This window comes from Engystomops pustulosus, chromosome 4 (genome assembly GCF_040894005.1).
Source record: "Engystomops pustulosus chromosome 4, aEngPut4.maternal, whole genome shotgun sequence".
In the NCBI taxonomy this organism is placed as follows: domain Eukaryota; kingdom Metazoa; phylum Chordata; class Amphibia; order Anura; family Leptodactylidae; genus Engystomops; species Engystomops pustulosus.
Genome location: NC_092414.1, coordinates 113,544,881 through 113,566,347, shown reverse-complemented (window position 1 = coordinate 113,566,347; position 21,467 = coordinate 113,544,881). Strand labels below are relative to the sequence as shown.

At 41.0% G+C, this 21,467-nt stretch overlaps 1 protein-coding gene across 1 annotated transcript in view; it reads right to left on the bottom strand.

Moving 5' to 3' along the window:
* The window catches only part of CERK (ceramide kinase), a 72,357-nt gene that overhangs the window by 42,231 nt on the left and 8,659 nt on the right, over nucleotides 1-21,467 (bottom strand). The window contains exon 2 of the mRNA XM_072147092.1: nucleotides 234-305. Coding sequence (XP_072003193.1) covers nucleotides 234-305 — 72 coding nt within the window. The remainder of the gene's footprint in view (nucleotides 1-233; nucleotides 306-21,467) is intronic.

Sequence of the window (21,467 nt, the reverse complement as noted above, 5' to 3'; positions counted from 1 at the left end):
GTCTGTAATTAAGCTACAGTGCCTCAATGCCAGATAATTATAGGTGAAATGGGCAGTACTTGTAACCCTTTACCAGCAAGCATTATTGGTTTGGGAGGGAAAATTCTGGTGACAGGTCTTCTTTAAGGAGTGTCAAGTCTTGATGTTTTTATGTGTTTTTGATAAAGAACCTGAAAAAAAATTGGTTTCCGGGTTGAAGGCACTGCTTCTTAACAGGTTTAGAGGTTTCCTACCTGTATACAATCGATGAGTTAATCTGCCGGTTAGACCTTGAGCTCTGTGTAGGACTCGTGTGAGGCAAGCATCTAGAAAAACAGACAAAAAAAATGCTATATAAATAAGCTAGCAAATAATAGAACACTTAAAGTGTACTCTAGGTTCATAATGATTTTTTTTGCAAATCATTATAACTGATTTGCCCTTGTAAAACAAACCGTACAATACCCAACTTTCTAGAGTCTAACCTCTTCTTGTCTTGCCTAAAAGCTTAGTCCTTTACATCCGGTCCATATTTTTACCCATAAAGCCTTGCGATGTGTATGCCTCACACAGTGACTCCAGTACAATGCACTATACTGTATGTGCTTTCCCCAAGCATAGCTGATAACACATTTCAATACGCCAACATAAGAAAGTTATACGTAGACCGGACGGATATCTTTCTCTGCGCCTCTTGCAATTTTGAGGGGTCCAGGGATTGTTTTTGCAACAAGATGTTATTTTTTTCTGTGTTCTAAGCCGCTTATCAAATATTTTTTACAAGCAGGACTTTGATTTTAAACCCCCAAATTTCTAACAAAATTATATTAAAGGATTCACTCAACAGAATGTTTTCAGTTTTTACCTCTAACCCCTTAAGGACGCAAGGTATTTTCGCTCATTTCTCGCTCTCCATCTTCAAAGATCCATAACTTTTTTATTTTTCCGTGTACAGAGCTGTGTGAGGGCTTATTTTGTACGTAAAAAATTTTACTTTCCCGTGATGTTATTTATTATTCCCGTGATGTTATTAATTATTAGATGATCTGGTCGTTCCTACCATAGACTGCAATACAACGGTATTGTCACTTTTTACATGTCACTTTTTTACATGCCATAAAAAATGTAATGAAAAGTGATCAAAATGTTGCAACAAACCAAAGAATAAAGACAGTGAAAGACAGCTCTGTAAATGGAAAAATGAAAAAAGTTATGGATTTTTGAAGGTGGAGAGCGAGAAATGAGGGGAAAAACCCTGCGTCCTTGAGGGGTTAAGCATATAACTTCCAGCTTATCGAGCGAAAGATACTTTCCCAAGTCTAAATACTCTCCTCTAGTAAAAGTACTTAGAACTGACCGATATCCATAGATTTTCCTAGAAACTAATAAACATTTTAGAAGGAGAGATCTAAATATTGCTTTTTTATACTGGCCACAGAAGCTTAACAGTCTATAAGTCAGGGAGCTTTTCTTATCCAATACGGAGCATTTATATGATATCAAATTACTAGAAATGCACAAAGTCCACATCAAATTGTTGTAAATGCAAGAAAACTACCAACAAGTAGTTGTGGCATGATGACAACCCCTAACACAGCTACAATAATCCAGAAATGACAATGGCATGACAATGGACTAGTTAAAAACAAGACTTTTCTGAATAAAGCATCATACCGTTTCCATGGAAACAACCATTTTAACACATGAAATACCATTTAATAAAATCCACATTGCCAAGACTCCAGAGTATTGTGTGCCCTTACAGATCCTATAGTGCCAACTTTCTTCATTTCACAATTTGTACTATAACCGCATGTAATGTTAGGAAGCACAAAACAAGCTCCTCATGTAGACATTATTTATCATTAAACATTAAATATACAAAGCCTATTGTTCTAGAATTACTACCAGCATTTCTTTTGCATGTAGTAACCATATTGATTTGGATTTTGGATACATTTTAAACTTGGCCTAATAAATATTTTCATGCAACACCACACAGAAGCCATCATACAACGTTCTGCTTCATTACCAGCAACATAAGGACAAACTACTGTTTGCAAGATGCTCTAATATTACTTCCTCCACAGTATCGCTCACCTTAGCAACCATGTTTCCTTGCAAGTAGCACCATGCCATTGACAATGTATCATCACTGACAGTCAGATGTCATTCCTAAATATACTCAGGTCATGTTTTCACCAAATGTTTGTCATTTCTCATACAAACCTTGCTCCCTGCTATACATCTTGCTCATCTTTCCTTCAGATGTGTCAACCTTCCAACAAATCTTGATCAACCCACTGCCAAACTATGATAACCCCTCTGTCAAAACTCATAAATCTTAGATGTCTGGGTTACATCTTGTGCATTTCAAAACCTTCAAAAAGAAACTATATGTTTAGCAATAACAATTTGGTGACAAAATAAAATGCTCATCACCGACAAGTCCAGTGAAGCCCATTACACACTTCGTCTGACCTTCTTAATATACATATAAATATAGCAAAACATTACTTACTCCTCTGGACGGGCTCACAGCCTCACTAATCACTGGAATGGAATCAGTGAAGAAATGATGTTCTTGAACTTTTTGGCATGATAGTTCCCCCACTTGGCAATCATGCTAGTCACGCAAGGTTTACACCACATGTCTTGACTAAAATCCGTACTGCCCTTCCCAACCTGTGGTAAGTACCATGTATCTGGTTCCATTATATTTCACAGAACTTTATAAATTAAGTACATACACAAACAAAATAAGACATTGTATAGTTATAAACTGACCAGATGAAACAATATTTGTGTATAACAATCTATACAAGCTATAATGTGAAAGGTAGATGCTTTGCAACTCACTCTACAAGGTCCAGATCCATTATAGAAGTTTACCGCACAGAACATACTATTCTGTATGGGCTGTGACACAGATTCAGGGCACTTTGAACATTTTTTTCTAGCCCAAATGGTAGTGGAGATATTAGTCCCAGTATCTGACCATTCCCTTCTGTCCTCTGTCAGAGAGGAGAATCTGTGGGTGTGTGCTATGCTAATCTTCTCTCATACTGTCCAATCAGTGGCAGACCTAGATTCTGTGTTTATAGATTGTATTCTGCTAATATTCAGTAAACAATAAGTTTACAAAGCAATGCGAAAACCATTTAAATGCCAGCGCCACGTAAAATATAAGCAAGCCGTAAATGCAAACTGCATGTAAACAGAAGCGTTAAATCGAAGCAAACAGCGAAATAAACAGTCTCAAACCTTATGCAAATGCAACATAACCATAATCGTACATATGACACAAGCACCCTGCCAATGCAAATTCCACGTAAATACAAATTCGATGTAAGCACAAACATGACCTTTACAATGCAAGGTGTTGTCTGGAAAGTTGTTTAAATTTTAGATTCTTGATGCCACAGAATATTATGGGCACTCAATGAAAGTCTATGGAAGAACCCTTTGTCAGTATTTTGAGCTGGAATGTTACCACTCCTCCCCTGGAAGAAGGTATATAAGGAGAACAATTCCAGTCCTTAATTTCAGTTAGGAAACACAGCTTGGAGGTGAAGCCACCAGTCTACTTGATCAACCAGAAGAAGAAGAAGTTAAAACTGGGATACTCTGCCATAGATCCTGGGCTCCTGGCCTGTGACCAGGGTACCAGGCTTCTGAGAAAAAAAAAAAAAAAGAGGGATAGCTAGCCCAGGCTTTTCCTCAGCATATAACCCTTCTTCTGCCATGGAGGTGACTGGAGACAACAGCACTTTGATTTGTTTGTATTGCATTGCACATGAATTTTTTCAATAAAGAAGGAAACCGTTCACTGCAGACCCCGACTCTCTGGACTTATTTCCCCATTCCCTACCATCCCTTTCTGAGAGCAGAAACATAGCTTTGGGACCACTCCTACCTCAGGCACTGCATCTGCTGCTGATTGGTTAGTATGAGAGATGATTAGCATAACAGATGCTTCCAGCTCCAGCCCAAGATCCTCCCCTCTGACAGAACACAAATTAGAATGGCCAGTGACTGGGACTGATATCTCTGCAACTGTAGGGGATAGGAAGAAAATTCAAATTGCCCCTGAAGCTGTACAGCAGTGTGCTAATCTCTTTATAAATGAGGTGGTGAAAGGTCCTCTTTAAATGGTGAAACCTGTCGGGTCACTGGGATAAGACCCTAAGTGGAATGGATAACATGGCACAGCTGTCTATTGCACATTGTAGAATAAACATAACATCTTGAGCAGTGTTCAGGTATGATTGCTGCTTATTCCCATACCACAGTTTCAGCAATCTACTCACCCCCACAATGTCATATGCATGAGTTATATGCATCCCATTTTGATAAGTGCATCCCAGAATTGTAAAAATGTTTCCACGACTGCCAAGGAAGTTTCATAAGCAATAAACAGTGAAAGGAGACTGCTCACTATTCTTAGTAGACTGTAAGCAAAGCAACAAAGCAGAAGTGAAAGGATGACGTTTGAAAAGGTCACCACTCATTTTTATAGTAAAGCAGTCTCCCGAATAAGGATGCCTAATCAACAAGACATATACATCCAATAAGGATGGAACGTGCAAGTGTGAGGAATATAAATACCACCGAAACTAAAATGTGGACTCTTCCTTTCGGGAAATACTGGATATGTCACCCAGAGCACAGCACATTTATGCTACATTGCTCAATTACTGTTCATTATTGGTCTCACTCTAATTACCGGCCTGTCAAATTAATGTATGAGGCACTAATTATGCTTCATTTTCTGGACTATTCATCTGCACTAGGGTATACTCATCCACGGAACATTTTTGTTTCTTCCAGACATTTCAAGTGCTTGTCAAGGATAAAAGATCAAGTAACTTTGGCTGAGGTCACAATATAGTGATGACCGAAATATTAAATATCTCTGCAGAAAATAAATACAACGTAATGAATTTTTTTTCCCCAAAAGAAAACACAACATACTTCCACAATATACTGTGCAAATTCAGAAACCATCAACTGTTTAAAAGGGATATAACGATAGATTACAAATAAATATTTTTTATCCCAAAGGCAATAGGAAACCAAATTAAGCAGCACTTTTCATTACTTAACCCCTTCCCAACATTTGACATAAGCTTCTGGTGGGTGTTGGCTATATATTATTGCCGACAACCGCCTCTAACACCCGTGCGGGTGTTAACCACTAACACACCGCTGTCAAGCTGACCGCGGCGTGCAAGGGGCATTTAACGTCAATTGGACTCCCACACACACACACACTGGGGAGGAGAGGGTTAGCTGCTCCGATCGCAGCCGCGGCACTGCAAGTGCCCCAGGGCTGCGTGATCTTCTTCCCGGAGCCGGGTCCTGCTTTCTAGCCTTTGGCTGTAAGACACTGAGCATGCGCAGTATGCTCAATGTCTTACATTACACAGTGCAATACATCTGTATAAGCTGTATAAGAGCTAGAACAAGTGCACTTGTTCAAGCTTACATGTCAGTAAATGTTAATTTAAAAAAAAGTCCTTTTCAGTGGTACCATTTTGGAGCACATAACTTTTTTGATCACTTTTTAAAACATTTTTGTGAAGGGATTTTATGAGAAATGTACATTTTAGGCTTTGTTTATACGGCGTTCACCGAGCGGGTCCAATAATGTTTCTGAGTTATTGTACGGATTGTTATGGACGCGGCGATACCAAATATGTGGGGGTTTTGGTGATTTTTTATTTTTTACTTTATTAGATATGTATAGGGAATGTTTGTGTTTAGGGGACTTTCACTTTATTTAATGAATTCTTTTTATTACAGAAACTGTATTAGGAAACTAATTAGGATTAGAGGATCATGCAGCCCTGGGGCTCAGATCGGAGCAGCCGACTACCCCAGAATTACCGATCGCGGGTGTTATAGGTGGGTGTCCTCTATAATATTCAGCAATCACCTGTAGCTTGACGTAATAGTAATGCAAAATGCGGGAACGCACCTCCTGCCATGCAGTACTATTATGTCAAATGTTGGGAAGGTGTTAAACACACTCGGGGGTGCTACTCGGGGACGTCAGGGGTGGATTACTGCTGACACTCGGCGACTCCCGATGCCGGCTCCAGTGCCGAGCCGAACCGGCATCAGCTTAGAGCTTAACTTGTAAGCACGAATAGCAGGAGCCCGCTAAGGGGTTAAATAAGCGCTAAGGGGTTAAATACAGGCAGCCCCCGGCTAACATACAAGATAGGGTCGCAATGTGAGTCCAGGCTGCCGACTTCTCCTACAATGTGACCGCTTGCAAGGCCGTGCTGGGGGCGTGTCGGCACGCCCTCTTATGAATAAGGCCGACTACCAGCACACCAATACACGATCCGACCTCTTATTTGGTAACAGGTTGGATCGGTTTAAATGAATTTACGGCACATAAATTTAAAAAAAAACAAAATGGCTCGGGAGAAAGGGGCTGAGGGGAGGATTATGGGGGGCACATTTGGTGGGTGATGGGTGATTTATACATGCAGCTGTGATTAAACGGGAGAAGATCTTTACATACACTAAGAGACTGACGCGTCTTGGTTTTATGTTCAAGTACCTGGTACCAGGACAACCATGAAATATTTAATATGAAAGTTACTGTACAACATGAAGTAAGGACTGTTTAAAGTCCTAGATAAAAATCTCTAACAATTATCATCTGCGCTATTCATCGATTCTAATTTTTTTGAATGTCTGCTTCCACTTTTCGAATGGCTAGCGTACATCCACATTTCACATTCGCAGACAGGAGGCCTTACACAGGAAATTAAAACAATGAGTATAAGATTATACAAAGGAAATGTTTAAAATGACCAGGCTGAACATAAGTATAAGCTGCATTCCTTGTGGGACAATCCTTTCAAGCATAAACATTTTATTGGAAAATTCACATGAAACTCCTAGGATTTTGGAAAAATGTGTGCTCTCAGACTCCTATCCATTCTTTTTGCGGCTACATGCACACAACTGTGTCCACAGTGGCGCCGAAACCTGGGCACAGCACAAAGCCAGCTGGTGAAGTTAGGTAGAGGGGTGTGCACTCATAACTCCTTCCTGATCCGTAGAAAGCAGGAATGGCCACACAGCTGGATCAAAATGCGGAGAGACTCGGTGTGTGCTCAATGTATTGCGATCAGGTGCCATAGACCTCTATTGTGGTCAAGATCTGACCACAGTTTCTGCAGCCACATCACAGCACCAATTATGGTCATGTACATGGGGCCTAAAAGGGGTATTTCATGGATTGGCTCAGTTAAAGACTGCAGTTTTTAGACCAGAACTGCAATATGTTCTCTATCTACAAAGCACACTGCCATTTCCCTAAAAGCAGCTGGCATAGTTATTGTAGCTTAGTCCCTTTCACTTCATTAGGCTACAAAATTAATGGAAAGTAATATCACTGGCCAATAAAGCAGAAGTAGCTCCACTGGTCAGCCATGTTGAACTCAAACAGCCAATCGATGGCGGTTTCAGTTATCAGATCAGGTTTATGGGTGAACTATTAAAACCAGAATTACCACTTTATTGATCATTCTGATGGGATTTTTCATTTATGTAGTATTTATCTGTTGACTTTGGTAGTCTACAAGGCTCTGAATTACCTTGCTATTACTGGAATTTCATTCACATGAAGCAGTCAGAGGCAGTTCTTCTATTTGTTTTACTTTATCTCCTAGAGCACGAGTGTCAAATACTAGGTCCATGGGCTAGATTTGCGTTGTCTGGACCGGCTCCCTGCTCCTAGGCTGCGATAGTCAGGAGTGCAGCTTAGGGTCTGGGTAACTACTTAACTCACCTTTCCCTGCCCCGATGCAGCAGCCATCAAGTTATTTACTCCTCTAAATGACACCTGTACACGCCGGCTCTGAAGCCGGCAGACATGATGATGTCATCTCGTCTGTTGGCTTCAGAGCCGGCATGTACAGCTGTCAATCAGCGGAGTAAAGAAGATGACGGCCGCTGCATCACTGTGGGGAGGGGGGCATCTCGGAGGCTCTACAGGTGAACTCTAGCAGCTATGACCTTGGCATCTGTGGAGGGAACTGTGGCGGCTGTGGGGAGCACTGTGGCATCTGTGGCGTCATTCTGACTATTGGCTACTATTTGGGGGGGGGGGGACCCTTACCATGGAGATCATTTAAGAATATGTTTAACTTTGCGGTTTCTCTGAATTGGCCGAGTATAATGGTAATACTGTATAAATGTACCCACTGAACAGTTTAAGTAGATACATTTATACAGTAATAAAATGACATATGGCCCCTTTAAGGCAACCACAAGGCTGATGTGGTCCACTGGGAAAATTACTTTGACACCCCTGCCATAGAGCTACAACCCTCTCTAGAAATTGGAAATAATGTGGATGTTCTCGAGACAGCTTATGTACTGTGGCCCTTCACTCTAGTTATGTAAGCAGACCAGTTATTTTTCCAAGCTTCACTTGTATGAGCTATTGACCTTCTATATAAAGGAAATCTATCATCAAAAATAAGCATGGATAAACAATGCATAGATCCAGGCATCGTGACTGTGGTAATCTTATGTTTGTTATCCATATCCTCCTTCCTTCTAAAATTGTGCCAATATACCTGAGGGACTCTGGTGGATGTTACCAGAGCAGCAGCAGAGTGAGGAGAAACCTGCTCTACTCATTGTAACAACCAGTGAAGAGACATCAATGAGAGGTTTTGGTTGGTGTTTCCAGAGCCAAGCCATTTCAAAAGTTTATTTTTGAAGGAAGGAGGCAATGGATAACACATATAAAAGATAACCACAGTCGCAGTTCCTGGATCTATCAGTGCCCCTGGTTTATCATGATGGATTTTTATGGTGGATTTTCATGATTAACAAGTACACAGTGTATGGTTTGTGGGGGTTCCGGAAGGGAGGCACTGAAACATATACTACCAATGACCTGAAAATGTTCTCTCTTCCTAGAGTAAGGCTGCATTCACACTGCCGCAAGGGGGACGTATACACGGCCGATATGCGTCCCCCATAGACGGCAATGGGCGCACTGCGCCCTACGGGAGCGGTACGGTGCAGCACACGTGCGGCAATCGTACCACTCCGTACCCGGGAAAAAGATAGGACATACATCCCTATCCCTGCGCCCCGGGTTGTTGCCCGCCATGCTACGGTACGGCGGGCAACGGCAGTGTGAATGTAGTCTAAGATTAAACTTTTGCATAGCTTTGCAGTAAGCTATAATAAGCAATTCTCTGATTTACACTCATTTGTCAGCTAGAAGGCTAGAAGCTAGCAGTTACATGGTCTCTCTGACTGCCTTTCTTTGGTTGGTTGCCATGTGAATCCGTAGCTACATGGAGGAGAGGAGGGTGCATGTATGTAGGGAGGAGCACAAAGCCCAACCTCTGACTACACAGAAGATTCTGTCAGGGTGCAAGCCAAGTTTAACACGCAATTATATTGTAATGCAAATGCTTAGAGAAGGCAGAAAGACATATTTGCACTGCAGCTGTAATGGGCTTTTGCAACCTGTCTTTATTGAAAATTAGGTCCCTGGTGACAGGTTCCCTGTAAACTAAAAGGGAAAAGTGCATAGCAAGTATGTTAAAATACACCATCTGTAAGGCTCAGAGATCTACTAGTGACATATTTACAGCATATTTTTTTCTTTGAAGAAATATAATACAAGAAAAGGATATTAAAAGCTACTACTATACGCTATTTGACACACAGTAAAAGCTGAAGTTTTAATTGCTATGCAACGTAAGATTTATCACTGTCTCTGCTGTAAATTATTCATTAATCATTACCATAATGTATGAATACTGCATAACAATACAGTCCTCCAGAGACAGATATAGTTAATGAGTCAGTTCCTCCCCCTCCAATCTATTTTAAAAATGAAGGTAAAAATTGCAAGCACAGAAATAGCCTAGACATTGTTTTCCCATAACACGAGGATCACCTTCCAACCCTTCTATATTACACAGAGCCTAAAGAGTAACTCAACCCCTTCAGCTTGGATATAGAATAGAACTGGCAATTCATTTACAGAAAGGAAACCGTCACCACCTTCACGTCATATTCTCCTATGGATAACATAGGTATTTTAGACTAACTGATTTTCTTGTCTGTAATGTCGTTCTGAAAAAAAAAAAATCTACAATTTACTAGATAATCATAGTTAATCAAACCAAAATTATTTATGTTTGCCAAATGCCAGAATAACAGGAGAATTTTTACTGCATTTTGAGGATATCCAAAATTAATGCTTTGCTTCTTATGATACTTGAATGGAATTTGGGCCCATTCCTTCTGACAGAACGGATGTAACTGAGCCATGTTTTTTGGCTACCTGCCTTGCACCTGCCTTTTCAGCTTTGCTCCATAAATTTTCATTAGGATTCAGATCAGATCTTTCCAAAACATTGGAAAGATTCATTATGCCTTCTCTGCAGAGTAGGCACATGAATCTCCCCTTTCCCACCAGATTTCCTGTTTCCCCAACCCACACATCACTTTCGACGTGTAGAGGTGGAGAGTGGAGCGGGCTCTAGCAAAACACTCTGCCAGTTCAGGTCGGGTCTACATGTCGGATTTGCACTAGTATTTGCTAAGAGGGCAGAGCATCACCTGCAAGAACTAGAAGACTAGCGTACAAAACCCCTGTCTTAATGAACTTAAGTCTTATCCTTAAGCCACATTGTAGCCAGTTTTGCAGTATGCTTAATTTTATTGTCCATTTGGTTGACCCTTTTGTACCCAAGCATTTAAGGGGTTTGTCAGACTATTAGAAAAAAACAAAAGAAGTATCAGGTGGGCTGGGGAGGTTCTCTCCTCCAGCTCTCCTAGTTCCCCAGTCCATCAGAGCAATGCCCCTGTTTGTTTCAGCTCCGGCAGCCTCCAGAGGCCTGGCACAGTGGAAATACCGGGCTGCCGGAAACTTGAAGTGGAGCTTCTCATTATGGCCACATCCTTGTTGCTGGGGTTGGCTTTAGTGGTTCTGCTCCTTCCCCTAGCAAACAAGTAGGACAGGGAACAATAAGTTACAGCAAGTCTGTATAGGATCTCAATGACCTAGTGGAGAAGAGAGAAAGCATGTGTGTCTACTGGCAGCTTATTATATTATGATTCACTTTGAGGATTAAGTGGCACCACACAGTTTGTCACTTGTTTTCTACACATGTAAATGGTGAAAATATTTTCACAACCAATGCAACATATATGATCGCTATCCAGAGGACACGCTGTGTACTGGTTAAAGATTGGTTCACCCACATTAGTCTGGCTGGTAAGAGAGGCATGGAATTGTTTATTTTTGCCCTCGGATTATAAATCGCAGGGTTGTGGCACCAGAGTTTCTATATGAAGTTTCTATAAATGGTGATGTCAGCCCATAACTGAAACTGAATAGATCTGCATATGACCAGATGGTGTGCTAATTTAGCAGAATAACCCAAGTGCAGGGCTTTTATTCTCAATCCCCAAAAATAGGAACAAGTTTTCTTTGTAATGTAAGAAAACTAACAACTATGTGAAAGCTAATTTATAGACATTTGGACACCCCAGGAGGTGGAGTTCATGTGCTCATGTAGAGATTTCTCAGGCACTTTCCTAGCTTCTCCAGAGACCAAAGTTGCTATGGGAACAAGCAAAACAAATGAGAAGAATTAGAAATATAAGCAGACTGTAGCGGAGACCTATATATATGGACTGCTGGTCTACCCACCTAGTATAATACTAATGGACTAGTCTGCAAGATTCTATTGATACTATCATTTATAAAGCTCTACATTGCTGCTCTGTACACAACAGATGCTCCACTATGAACCCTTTCCTTCTGTTTCCATACAAATATAAATATTACTGTATTTTTACAGAGAGATGTTAAAACAGTAAAGAAACGCTAATATGTTTGTCATTAATTGAGCTCTTTTCAAACTCTAGAATATAGATTTCAAGGACCTCCAAGACCCTTTATACTCATCTGACACTAGGGACATTTTACAGGGATTTTTCTAGACAGTCAGATGATTTAACAGAATACTTGTAAGGAAATTATACATCCGACCTGCCATCAATCAGCTTAATCGATATGGGTTCAGGTTAAGTTCAGAGTTTAAAGAAAAAGAAACCATCCGTATAGATGCTCGACTGTGGAGCATACCACGTTGGAAAGAGGATTGGAACAAACTGAAGGAAGGACATCTACACAATTTAGGGCAGGGTTTCTGCCATTTCTTCGCTTGAGCAACTCCTATAGCAATATCTTATCTGCATTTTTTTATTTTTGACATATGTAATGGCTTCATAGCACATATCTACTACATGTAACAACAGCAAAATAAAAATAGGAAAAGTAAAATCAAAATCCATAGTGATAAACCAGGGACATTTACAGGTAGATCCAGGTTTCTGCAACTATGGTAATCTTCTTATATTTGTTATCCATGGCCTTTTTCCTTCTAAAATCAACTTTTAAAATTATACTAATCAGCCTAAAGGGTTCTGGGAGGTGTTACCAGAGCCCCTCTATGCTCCGAATTCACAGGTAGAGAGGAATGGATATTTGAGTTTTGGCCAGTCTTAGCCATGACTAGTAGCAAGCGGCAGTGGACCCAGATATTGCCGGATTGGCGGGTGAACAGCCAGTCCGGAAATATCTGGGTCACACAGGTGAAGCCGAACGCAAATGTAAGGGCCACTTATCTCCATTTACCAGCTGTTACAGTGTGCATGGAGCACTATCCCACTCCCACTGTGTGCTGAAACTTCCTTTGCTGCAATGAGATTACATCAAAGGGAGGAAAGAAGTTCTGTGGAAGCAGGGAGGGGGGGTAGCGCAACAGCCTGTGAATATGCAGGACAAGTAGGGGTTTGGTAACACTCCAGGAGCCTTTTGGGTTCATTAATATAATTTGATTGGAAGGGGGCCATGGATAACCCTAGAATACTAGAAGACCAGGGTCTCTGGTTTCTCAAGCCTGATTTTTACGGCAGATTTCATTTAACCCAATATGCACTGCATCAAGATGACATGTTGGATTTTACCACAAATGAACAACGCCCAAGTTAAAAGATTTAAAATAAACCAAATATACATGCACCAACCAGTATATTGTGAGATAAACAATGAAACACCTATGTATGTAATCTACATCTCCTTGGGGTGCAGATGGAGGTGTAGACTACATACACATAGGTGTTTAATAGGTGTTTAATAGGTATCCATTGCTGTATATTTCATTGTTTATCTCATAATATACTGGATGTCACCAGTATATTTGGTTTAATTTCTTGTTTTTCAGAGGTTCACTTTTTAGAAACCCACTTTACAGTTTCATAGTATCATAGTATATAAGGCCAGAAAAAGAAGCAAGTCCAACCTTTAAGAATTAAATAAATGTTTTGTCCCCATAACCCGTGATATTTTTCTCTCCAGAAAGGCATCCAGGCCTCATGTACATACATGTACATAGAGTCCACCATAATAACCTCATGTGGCAGAGAGTTCCACAGTCTCACTGCTCTTACAGTAAAGAACCTTAGAATCACCTCTCTAGGCGTGGAGGATGCCCCCTTGTCCTGGTCACAGGCCTAGGTACTGTCTGTTCAGGTATTTGTACATTGTAATGAGGTCTCCCCTCAGTCTTCTTTTTTTCTATCTTGGTTGCTCTCCTCTGCACTCATTCCAGTTCTACTATGTCCTTTTTGTACACTGGTGCCCAAAACTGTACACAATATTCCATGTGTGATCAGACCAGGGATTTATATAAGGGCAAAACTATGTCTTTATCATGAGAATCTATTCCTCTCTTGATACATCCCATAATTTTATTTGCTTTAGCAGCAGCCGTCTGCTGCCATCCACCAATACCCCCAAGGTTTTTCAGCTCCAGTTTTACCAAGTAATTGACCCTTTAGAACATAATTATACTTTGTTTCCACGGCCCAAATGCATTACTTTACATATATCTACATTAAACCTTGTCAACCATCTCTGCTCACTCCTCAAGCTTCCACAAATACCTCTGTAATGCTTAACTATCAACCTCAGTATTTATTATATTACACAGCTTAGTATCATCTGCAAATATTGAAACTTGACTGGGTAAACCCACTACAAGGTGTTAACGGGGCTGCACTACCCCCTGAGGACGCCATAAATATGGCGAAACATGTCAGGAGGGGGGGGGGGGGCTGTATGAGCATTTGCAATTTTATTAGTGGTGAAATCAGACTAGTAGGGGCAAATCAGACTAGTTATATGTCGGACTGCAGCGATATATAAGATCTAGGAAATCAACCAACTGGAGAGGACTTAAAGAATTTAGGGCTAGTGGAGCATTTAAAGACTAGGGGTGAATGAGAGAGCTGCGTTGAAAAAGAGCAATAATTGTGTGTGTGTGGGCGTTAGGAGTTATCTTCACAGCAGAGTTTATTACTTTATAAGTGGGATATTTCAATATCCTATTCACCTAAACTTGGCATCAACTATCAATCAAATATCTCTGTATAATCCACCAGAGATTGACAGCACATGCCAGTCGATAACTATCTCTTAAACAGACACACTTGTATGAACACACATTTACTCCTATAATACCGAATCCCCACCTCTCCATTAAAGGAAACCTACCACTTGAAGTGGCAGGTTTCAGATGGAAATGGTGAGCTGGTGCCGGAGCTTATTCTTGTTAGTGTTTTAAACTTTATAGCCGGCGCAGGCAGGTACGCGCTCGGCGCTTACCATGCGCGCGGCTACATAGGAAGTGAAGGAGAGCCGCGCGCATGGTAAGCGCCGAGCGCGTACCTCCCTGCGCCGGCTATAAAGTTTAAAAAGTGTTTTAAACCGCAATACCGCGGTTTAAAACACTAACAAGAATAAGCTCCGGCACCAGCTCACCCTGAGCTGGTGCTCGGTATTTCCATCTGAAACCTGCCACTTCAAGTGGTAGGTTTCCTTTAAATGATAATTTAGCACCTACTCCCACCACATTACGTTTTTATCTCACCTATTTTGGTTTGCACATGTATTCTGATTAAATATCAACACAGACACAGGTCTGATTTTATTAATTGAAAACAATAAAAGCTATTTTCTACTCTTGGTCTAAGGACCTTCTTTTCTTGCAGAAATGCAAGTAATGTGAAAACACAGTTTTGAATATAGGTCCCGACCAAAACAAGTAGCCTTAGGTCTTTTCTATTTTATTTCAATAGAGATTGACATTCATGACATGTGACTAGTGACATCATCGCAGGTCCTTTAGCCTTCTAAGAATAGCAAACTGTACACCATGTATGTGATCACATGAAATCACAGCAGCCTTCATGGAGAATGGAGAGCAGTATAAGACCATGTGGTCAGAAAGATGCATGGGAAACAGTTTGCTATTATTAAGAAGTTAAAGTACCTGAAATGAAGTCACTCTGCTCACATGAGCTGTCACCAGTAAGGGGACATAAGGCATAAGGGGCGGATTAGCTGGGAGGCGCCGGCCAAACAGGACACCCATGTTTTTGGTGTCTGTGACAATTGTATTTTTATGCAGGGGGAGGGGTCGCTGCAGGGAGCAGAAAAGAGCGAAGCTCCACAACGTTAGGAAAGATGGCTGCAGACCCAAAAGTCAGAAGATACAGGGTCGGAAACCAGAGGCAACTGAAATTGTGTACACCAGGATTGATAGAGACAGGTTGGAATTATATCCGTGAAATGCTGTATTTTGGTTAATAACAGTGAATTAGAGAATGCGTTATTTCGTTGTCCTTAGTATGGTAGGAAACTTGTCTTCTTGGGAATACCTCGATTATTTCAGCAGTTTTTTGCATCAGTTATTGGGAGCCCAAAGTAGTTGAACACACTGCAACTGTATTAGGCTTCATTCACATGGCCTTGTGCTCGCCTGAACAGTATAAATAGCATAGAAAACAGCAGGGTGGAGTAGGGAGGCCACCCGGCTAGGCGATGGTACAGTCAAACACTAAGTGCGGCCGCATCACAGGCTCAGGTAGAGTTTAAATATGTCCTTACAGAAATTCCAGACAAAAAAAACTGTGTGTAACGGCAAATGTGTGTGGACTCTCTTTGGCTAGTTTTGGCCATATTTCACTTGGGTCGATCTGGCTATCTTTTGGGAAGAAAAGAGAAAAACATAATACAAACTCTGAAATACAGATTGAGAACAGTCATTGATAAAATTGTATAATGAACACTTCTTAAAAAGTAGCTTATACAAAGGTACACTAATGTAACTACTAAAGAAAGATGATACAGAACTGAATTTTAACAGCAAATCAAAAGCCCCAACTACAGACATGTCTTTTATAAGAAAGTAAGAAGGCATTTGATGACCACTTTGGACACCTTATTTATCTAGAGGAAAGTGATGTATCACTCATCTTTTGCGCTACATGCTTCACTTACCAAATTTTCTCTCTTTCATTGGTTTGCCATTGATTCCTCAGCATTGCCTTGGATACCTTGGTTACTATTAAGTTCAAAAAGAAAACTTCTGAAATTCAAAAACTGGAATATACTTAAAAACATAGCTGTGGACTCGGTAAAACTTCCGACTCCACAGCCCTGTATTCTTTGTCACTCTAGCAGTGCCGACATAAATGCAGGCATAACTTCCCAGAGTCTTTATCCTCTAAGGGAGCATTCCCACGGTCATCTGGGGGGCGAGGGGGATGTATATACGGCCGCGTATACGTCCCCATAAACTGCAATGGCGGCCCGGTGGCAATAAAGTGCCACAAGTGTATGGCGCCGTACACTGACAAAAGATGGAGCATGCTCTATATTTCCCCGTGTACCACTGTTTTCTATGGGGGATAGGGGGGAATCACCTCCTCCTCCTCTACAGTGCACAGCGGTATGCCACCGTGTGAACGTACCCTAACCTGTAGCAGAGGAGTTTTACTACTGAACGTGTACATAAAGTGCAGCTCCATTAATTTATTCATTTCAACTAGGAGCCTAGATTGGGGATGCACAACCCACATTAGTTGCAGTCCGCACCCTGCTGACAGAGTCCAATGAGCACTTCCATAACTGATGTATCATAACTGAAGTGTTCATTGATACAGGAGGCTGGGTAGCTTTGAGGTTCTCATTGCTCCCTTGTCCTCTCTTGTCACTCCATTCTGTATCCTGACTCCTATTATACATGTCAAGTTAAGGACGCGGAGTAGAGTGTCCAAAGTTCCTCTACTGTTCCTGGTGGGGCTCTGCTTGTGGTCCAGTGAAGGATGGAATGTGTGCATGCAGCCTCAAAAAAAAAAAAATCAGCTACATATTAAAAAAAGATTTTAAAATGTGGTTCAACCAGATTACTATTGGGGAAAGAAAACAAACTTTGCATTACGTGTATATCTCTTTTTTTCCACAAAGCGTCCTATTGTACACCTCCGCTCAAGAAAATCTTTAATGGCCCCTTGACTCTTGAGGAAGACAGTTGGTTGGTGATACGCGTGGGGCTTTGTGCCCCAGCTTCCCCTAACCTCTCCTTGGTTTGGATCCTTTACATGACAGGTAAATACCCTTATTGACCTATCAGCATTTTTTCATATTATTAATTTTCAAATAGTGATTTGGCTCTATTGTCAATTGAGTACTCCATACCTTTATACCGTTGTTTGTTTGGGTTTTGCCATCTTTGTTTTATGTATTGCCATCATTTTTCAGTTTATACTGTTATGATATACATGTAGTTAGAGAGGTCGCTGAGAGTAGGGGGAGCTGGTGGCTGTCAGGAGGACCAGCATCACCATATGCTAGGTCTTCCTGCTGCATTGTGTTTGTGTGTTTTCCACACTTTTTAATTGTTTTTATATGTGTTTTTGTGTTGTGGTGTACCACGGTACAAATAAATTTGTTTATATTTTGAATTTGGGTCTTATAGCATACTTCTTTTGAATATATTATTGGTTTGTTTGTGTATGACTTTTGACCCTGACCATATATATTATACAAAGCTATAACTAAGAAGCCATTCATACCTAGTTTTTATTCAGAAAAAATTGACTACTTGTAGATGTGACAAGTCCATAAGCATAAAGTGCGTGCAGTGTGGAACCTGTATTGCAGCCTTAGGGTGGAGTCACACGTGGCATTTTGAACCCATTTTTAGTCATGTGTTTTTAGTCCGTTAAACAACGCATGCATTTTTGTCAGTTTTTAATTAAGATAATTAGGAAAACCAGACAAAAACGTATGCATTTTCAAAAAAACGCATGCATTTTTAACACTAACTGTATTGGCGAGCTCTCCTTATGAAGTGTATATGACTGACTATAATGAAATGTTACTGTATGTAATTGTTTATGCTATGAAATTAAAAAAAAAAAAAAACTAGTTTGATTTAAAAAATAAATAATAATAAAAAAAAAAAAACAATGCCCACGAACGGCACCAAGCTTTTACTCAGGGGCACCAGGCTCAAACACATGCCAGAGTTAAAGGAAACCTACTTGAAGTGGCAGGTTCCAGAAGAAAACACCGAGCACCAGCTCAGGCTGAGCTGGTGCCGGAGCTTATTTTTGTTAGTGTTTTAAACCGCGGTATCGCGGTTTAAAACACTTTTTAAACTGTATAGCCGGCGCAGGGAGGTACGCGCTCGGCGCTTACCATGCGTAGCCGCGCGCACGGTCGCGCACATGGTTGCGCTATACAGTTTAAAAAGTGTTTTAACCCCTTAACGCTCTGCGCCGTAGCTCTACGGCGCAGAGGTATAAGGGATGTATGAAGAGGGCTCACGGGCTGAGTCCTCTTCATACAGAGGTGGGGGTTTTTGCATTTTGCACAAAACCCCCACCGCTAATAACCGCGGTCGGTGCTTGCACCGATCGCGGCTATTAACCCTCTAAACACCGCCGGCAAAGTCGCCGGCGCCGCCATTTTTTTTCCCATCGCCATGCCCCCGAACGTCATCGGGGGGCGGCGATCAGTTACCATGGTAGCCTCGGGTCTTCTTTTGACACAAGGCTACATGGCTTATGCAGGTTCGTTACAATGAGCTAGTGGCTCATTGTAATGTATGACCTGCAAAAATATATTGCAATATTGTAGTATTGCAGTATATGGTAGGAGCGATCTGACCATCTAGGGTTAATGTACCCTAGATGGTCTAAAAAATAGTGAAAAAAAAAAGAAAAGAAAAAGTCTAAAAAATAAAAAAAAATAAAATATTAAAAGTTCAAATCACCCCCCTTTCCCTAGAACGGATATAAAACATAACAAACAGTAAAAATCACTGACATATTAGGTATCGCCGCATCCCAAAATGCCCGATCTATCAAAATATAAAAATGGTTACACATTCGTTTAATTTTTGAAAATGTATTAAAACACAATAAAACCTGTATAAATTTGGTATCACCGTGATCACACCGAACCAAAGAATAAAGTAGGCATGTTATTTGGAGCGAAGAGTGAAAGTCGTAAAAACTGAGCCCACAAGAATGTGACGCACGTGCGTTTTTTTTTGAATTTTTCCACATTTGGAATTTTTTTTCAGCTTCGCAGTACATGGCATGTTAAAATAAATAACATCACGGGAAAGTAAAATTTGTTACGCACAAAATAAGCCCTCACATAGGTCTGTACACGTAAAAGTGAAAAAGTAATGGATTTTTGAAGTTGGAGAGCGAGAAATCAGCCGAAAAACCCTGCGTTCTTAAGCGGTTAAACCGCGATACCGCGGTTTAAAACACTAACAAAAATAAGCACCGGCACCAGCTCAGCCTGAGCTGGTGCTCGGTGTTTTCTTCTGAAACCTGCCACTTCAAGTGGTAGGTTTCCATTAAGTGCATAGAGGACATGAGCTAGACACAAAAACCACAGCTGTATCACCTGAGGTAAATCGGTTTGTGTGCATGATTGATCCCAGCATCCTGTCCTAATGTAGGAGTAATATTGTGCTGGGTGTGTTTACAGCTGCTACGGTTTCTTTATGGAGTGCTCTAACATATGTTTTGCTGCAGTGTATACAAACAGTAAGTGGCATGCTGAAGGAAAGTGAAAGGCAACTCCTGCTATCTGTACAGTCCCCAGCTACAAGGAACAGGTGTCATTCCCTCTACATAGGAAAAAGATTACAAACAACTGGAAATATAGTAGTGCAGCTTTACATTTAGTGTGCAACGTGGCAGTGAAATGAAAGTAGCACATGGAATTGCATCCATCTTTATATAGACGCAGTGCTACCGTATCTGAGGTAAACCATGGTACAAAAATTACGGGGGACATTTATCAGAAATGTCTGAGGTAAAACGGTTCTACTTGCTCATAGAAACCAATCAGAGCTCAGCTGTAATTTTATAAACAGTTGTGGACAAATGAAAACTGAGCTCTGATTGGTTGCAATCGGTAACTAGAACACTTCTGCTCTCAAAATTTTTTTTTTTCTTTTAATAACCCACTCCCCCCATGTGCAGTTCCAACTTTTTATAACATTTTCACCTATAAATAAGCAGCTTCCCACTATAAATGTACTAGCAAATACAGTGCGGCCAATTCCAGAAGTTGCACAATTGCTGAATTAGTCAACTGAAGGATGAAGCACATACATTTACATTAACCCCTTAGCGCTCTGCGCCGTAGCTGTACTGCGCTGAGTCCCGCGAATAGCGCTCAGCGCAGTACAGCTACTGCGCAGAGACGATGCCGGTTCAGCGCTGTATAGCAGCCGAACCGGCATCGTTAGCCGCGGGATTTCAACGGTAATCTACCGTTGACATCCCCGGCTAACACCCGCGGTCGGAGTGGGCTCCGATCGCGGGTGTTTAACCCGTTAAATGCCGCGGTCAACGCGACCGCGGCATTTAACCTGCCTTCTGGGGGTCTTTACATCACAATCGGCCCCCCCGCACCGTTTTCGGGGGGGCCGATTGCTGTTTTGGCACCTCTGGGGTCCGATCGGGACCCCAGAGAAGCCTGGAGGCTTTACCTTTAAGATGGCGTCTGTGACGTCATCTTAAAGGCAAAGTGTCAGCCTATGCATCTGCATAGGCTGGCACTGATAATACCCTGCAATACATTAGTATTGCAGAGTATTATCAAGAACAAGCAATCAGATGATTGCTTGTTCATATCCCATGGTGGATCATGTAAAAAAATGTAAAAAAAATGTTTTTCAATAAAAAATTACTTTATAAATCACTAAAAATGCCCATAAGCCCCAAAACATATAAAGAGACATATAACACTCAAAAAAGTCTAAATCATAACACAAACCCCACATATATAGTATCACCGCGTCCGTAACAATCCATAGAATAAAACTAAATAACTATTGAACCCATATGATGAACGCCGTAAAAAAAAAACGTTAAAAACCCGCCAAAAATTATGATTTTTACCTATTATATCCCACTAAAAATGCAATAAAAAGTGATCAACAAAACATATGTACTCCAGAATGATATTGTTGCAAAGAAAAACATGTCCCGCAAAAAACAAGCCATCAACCAGCTCTGTAGCCAAAAACGTAACAATG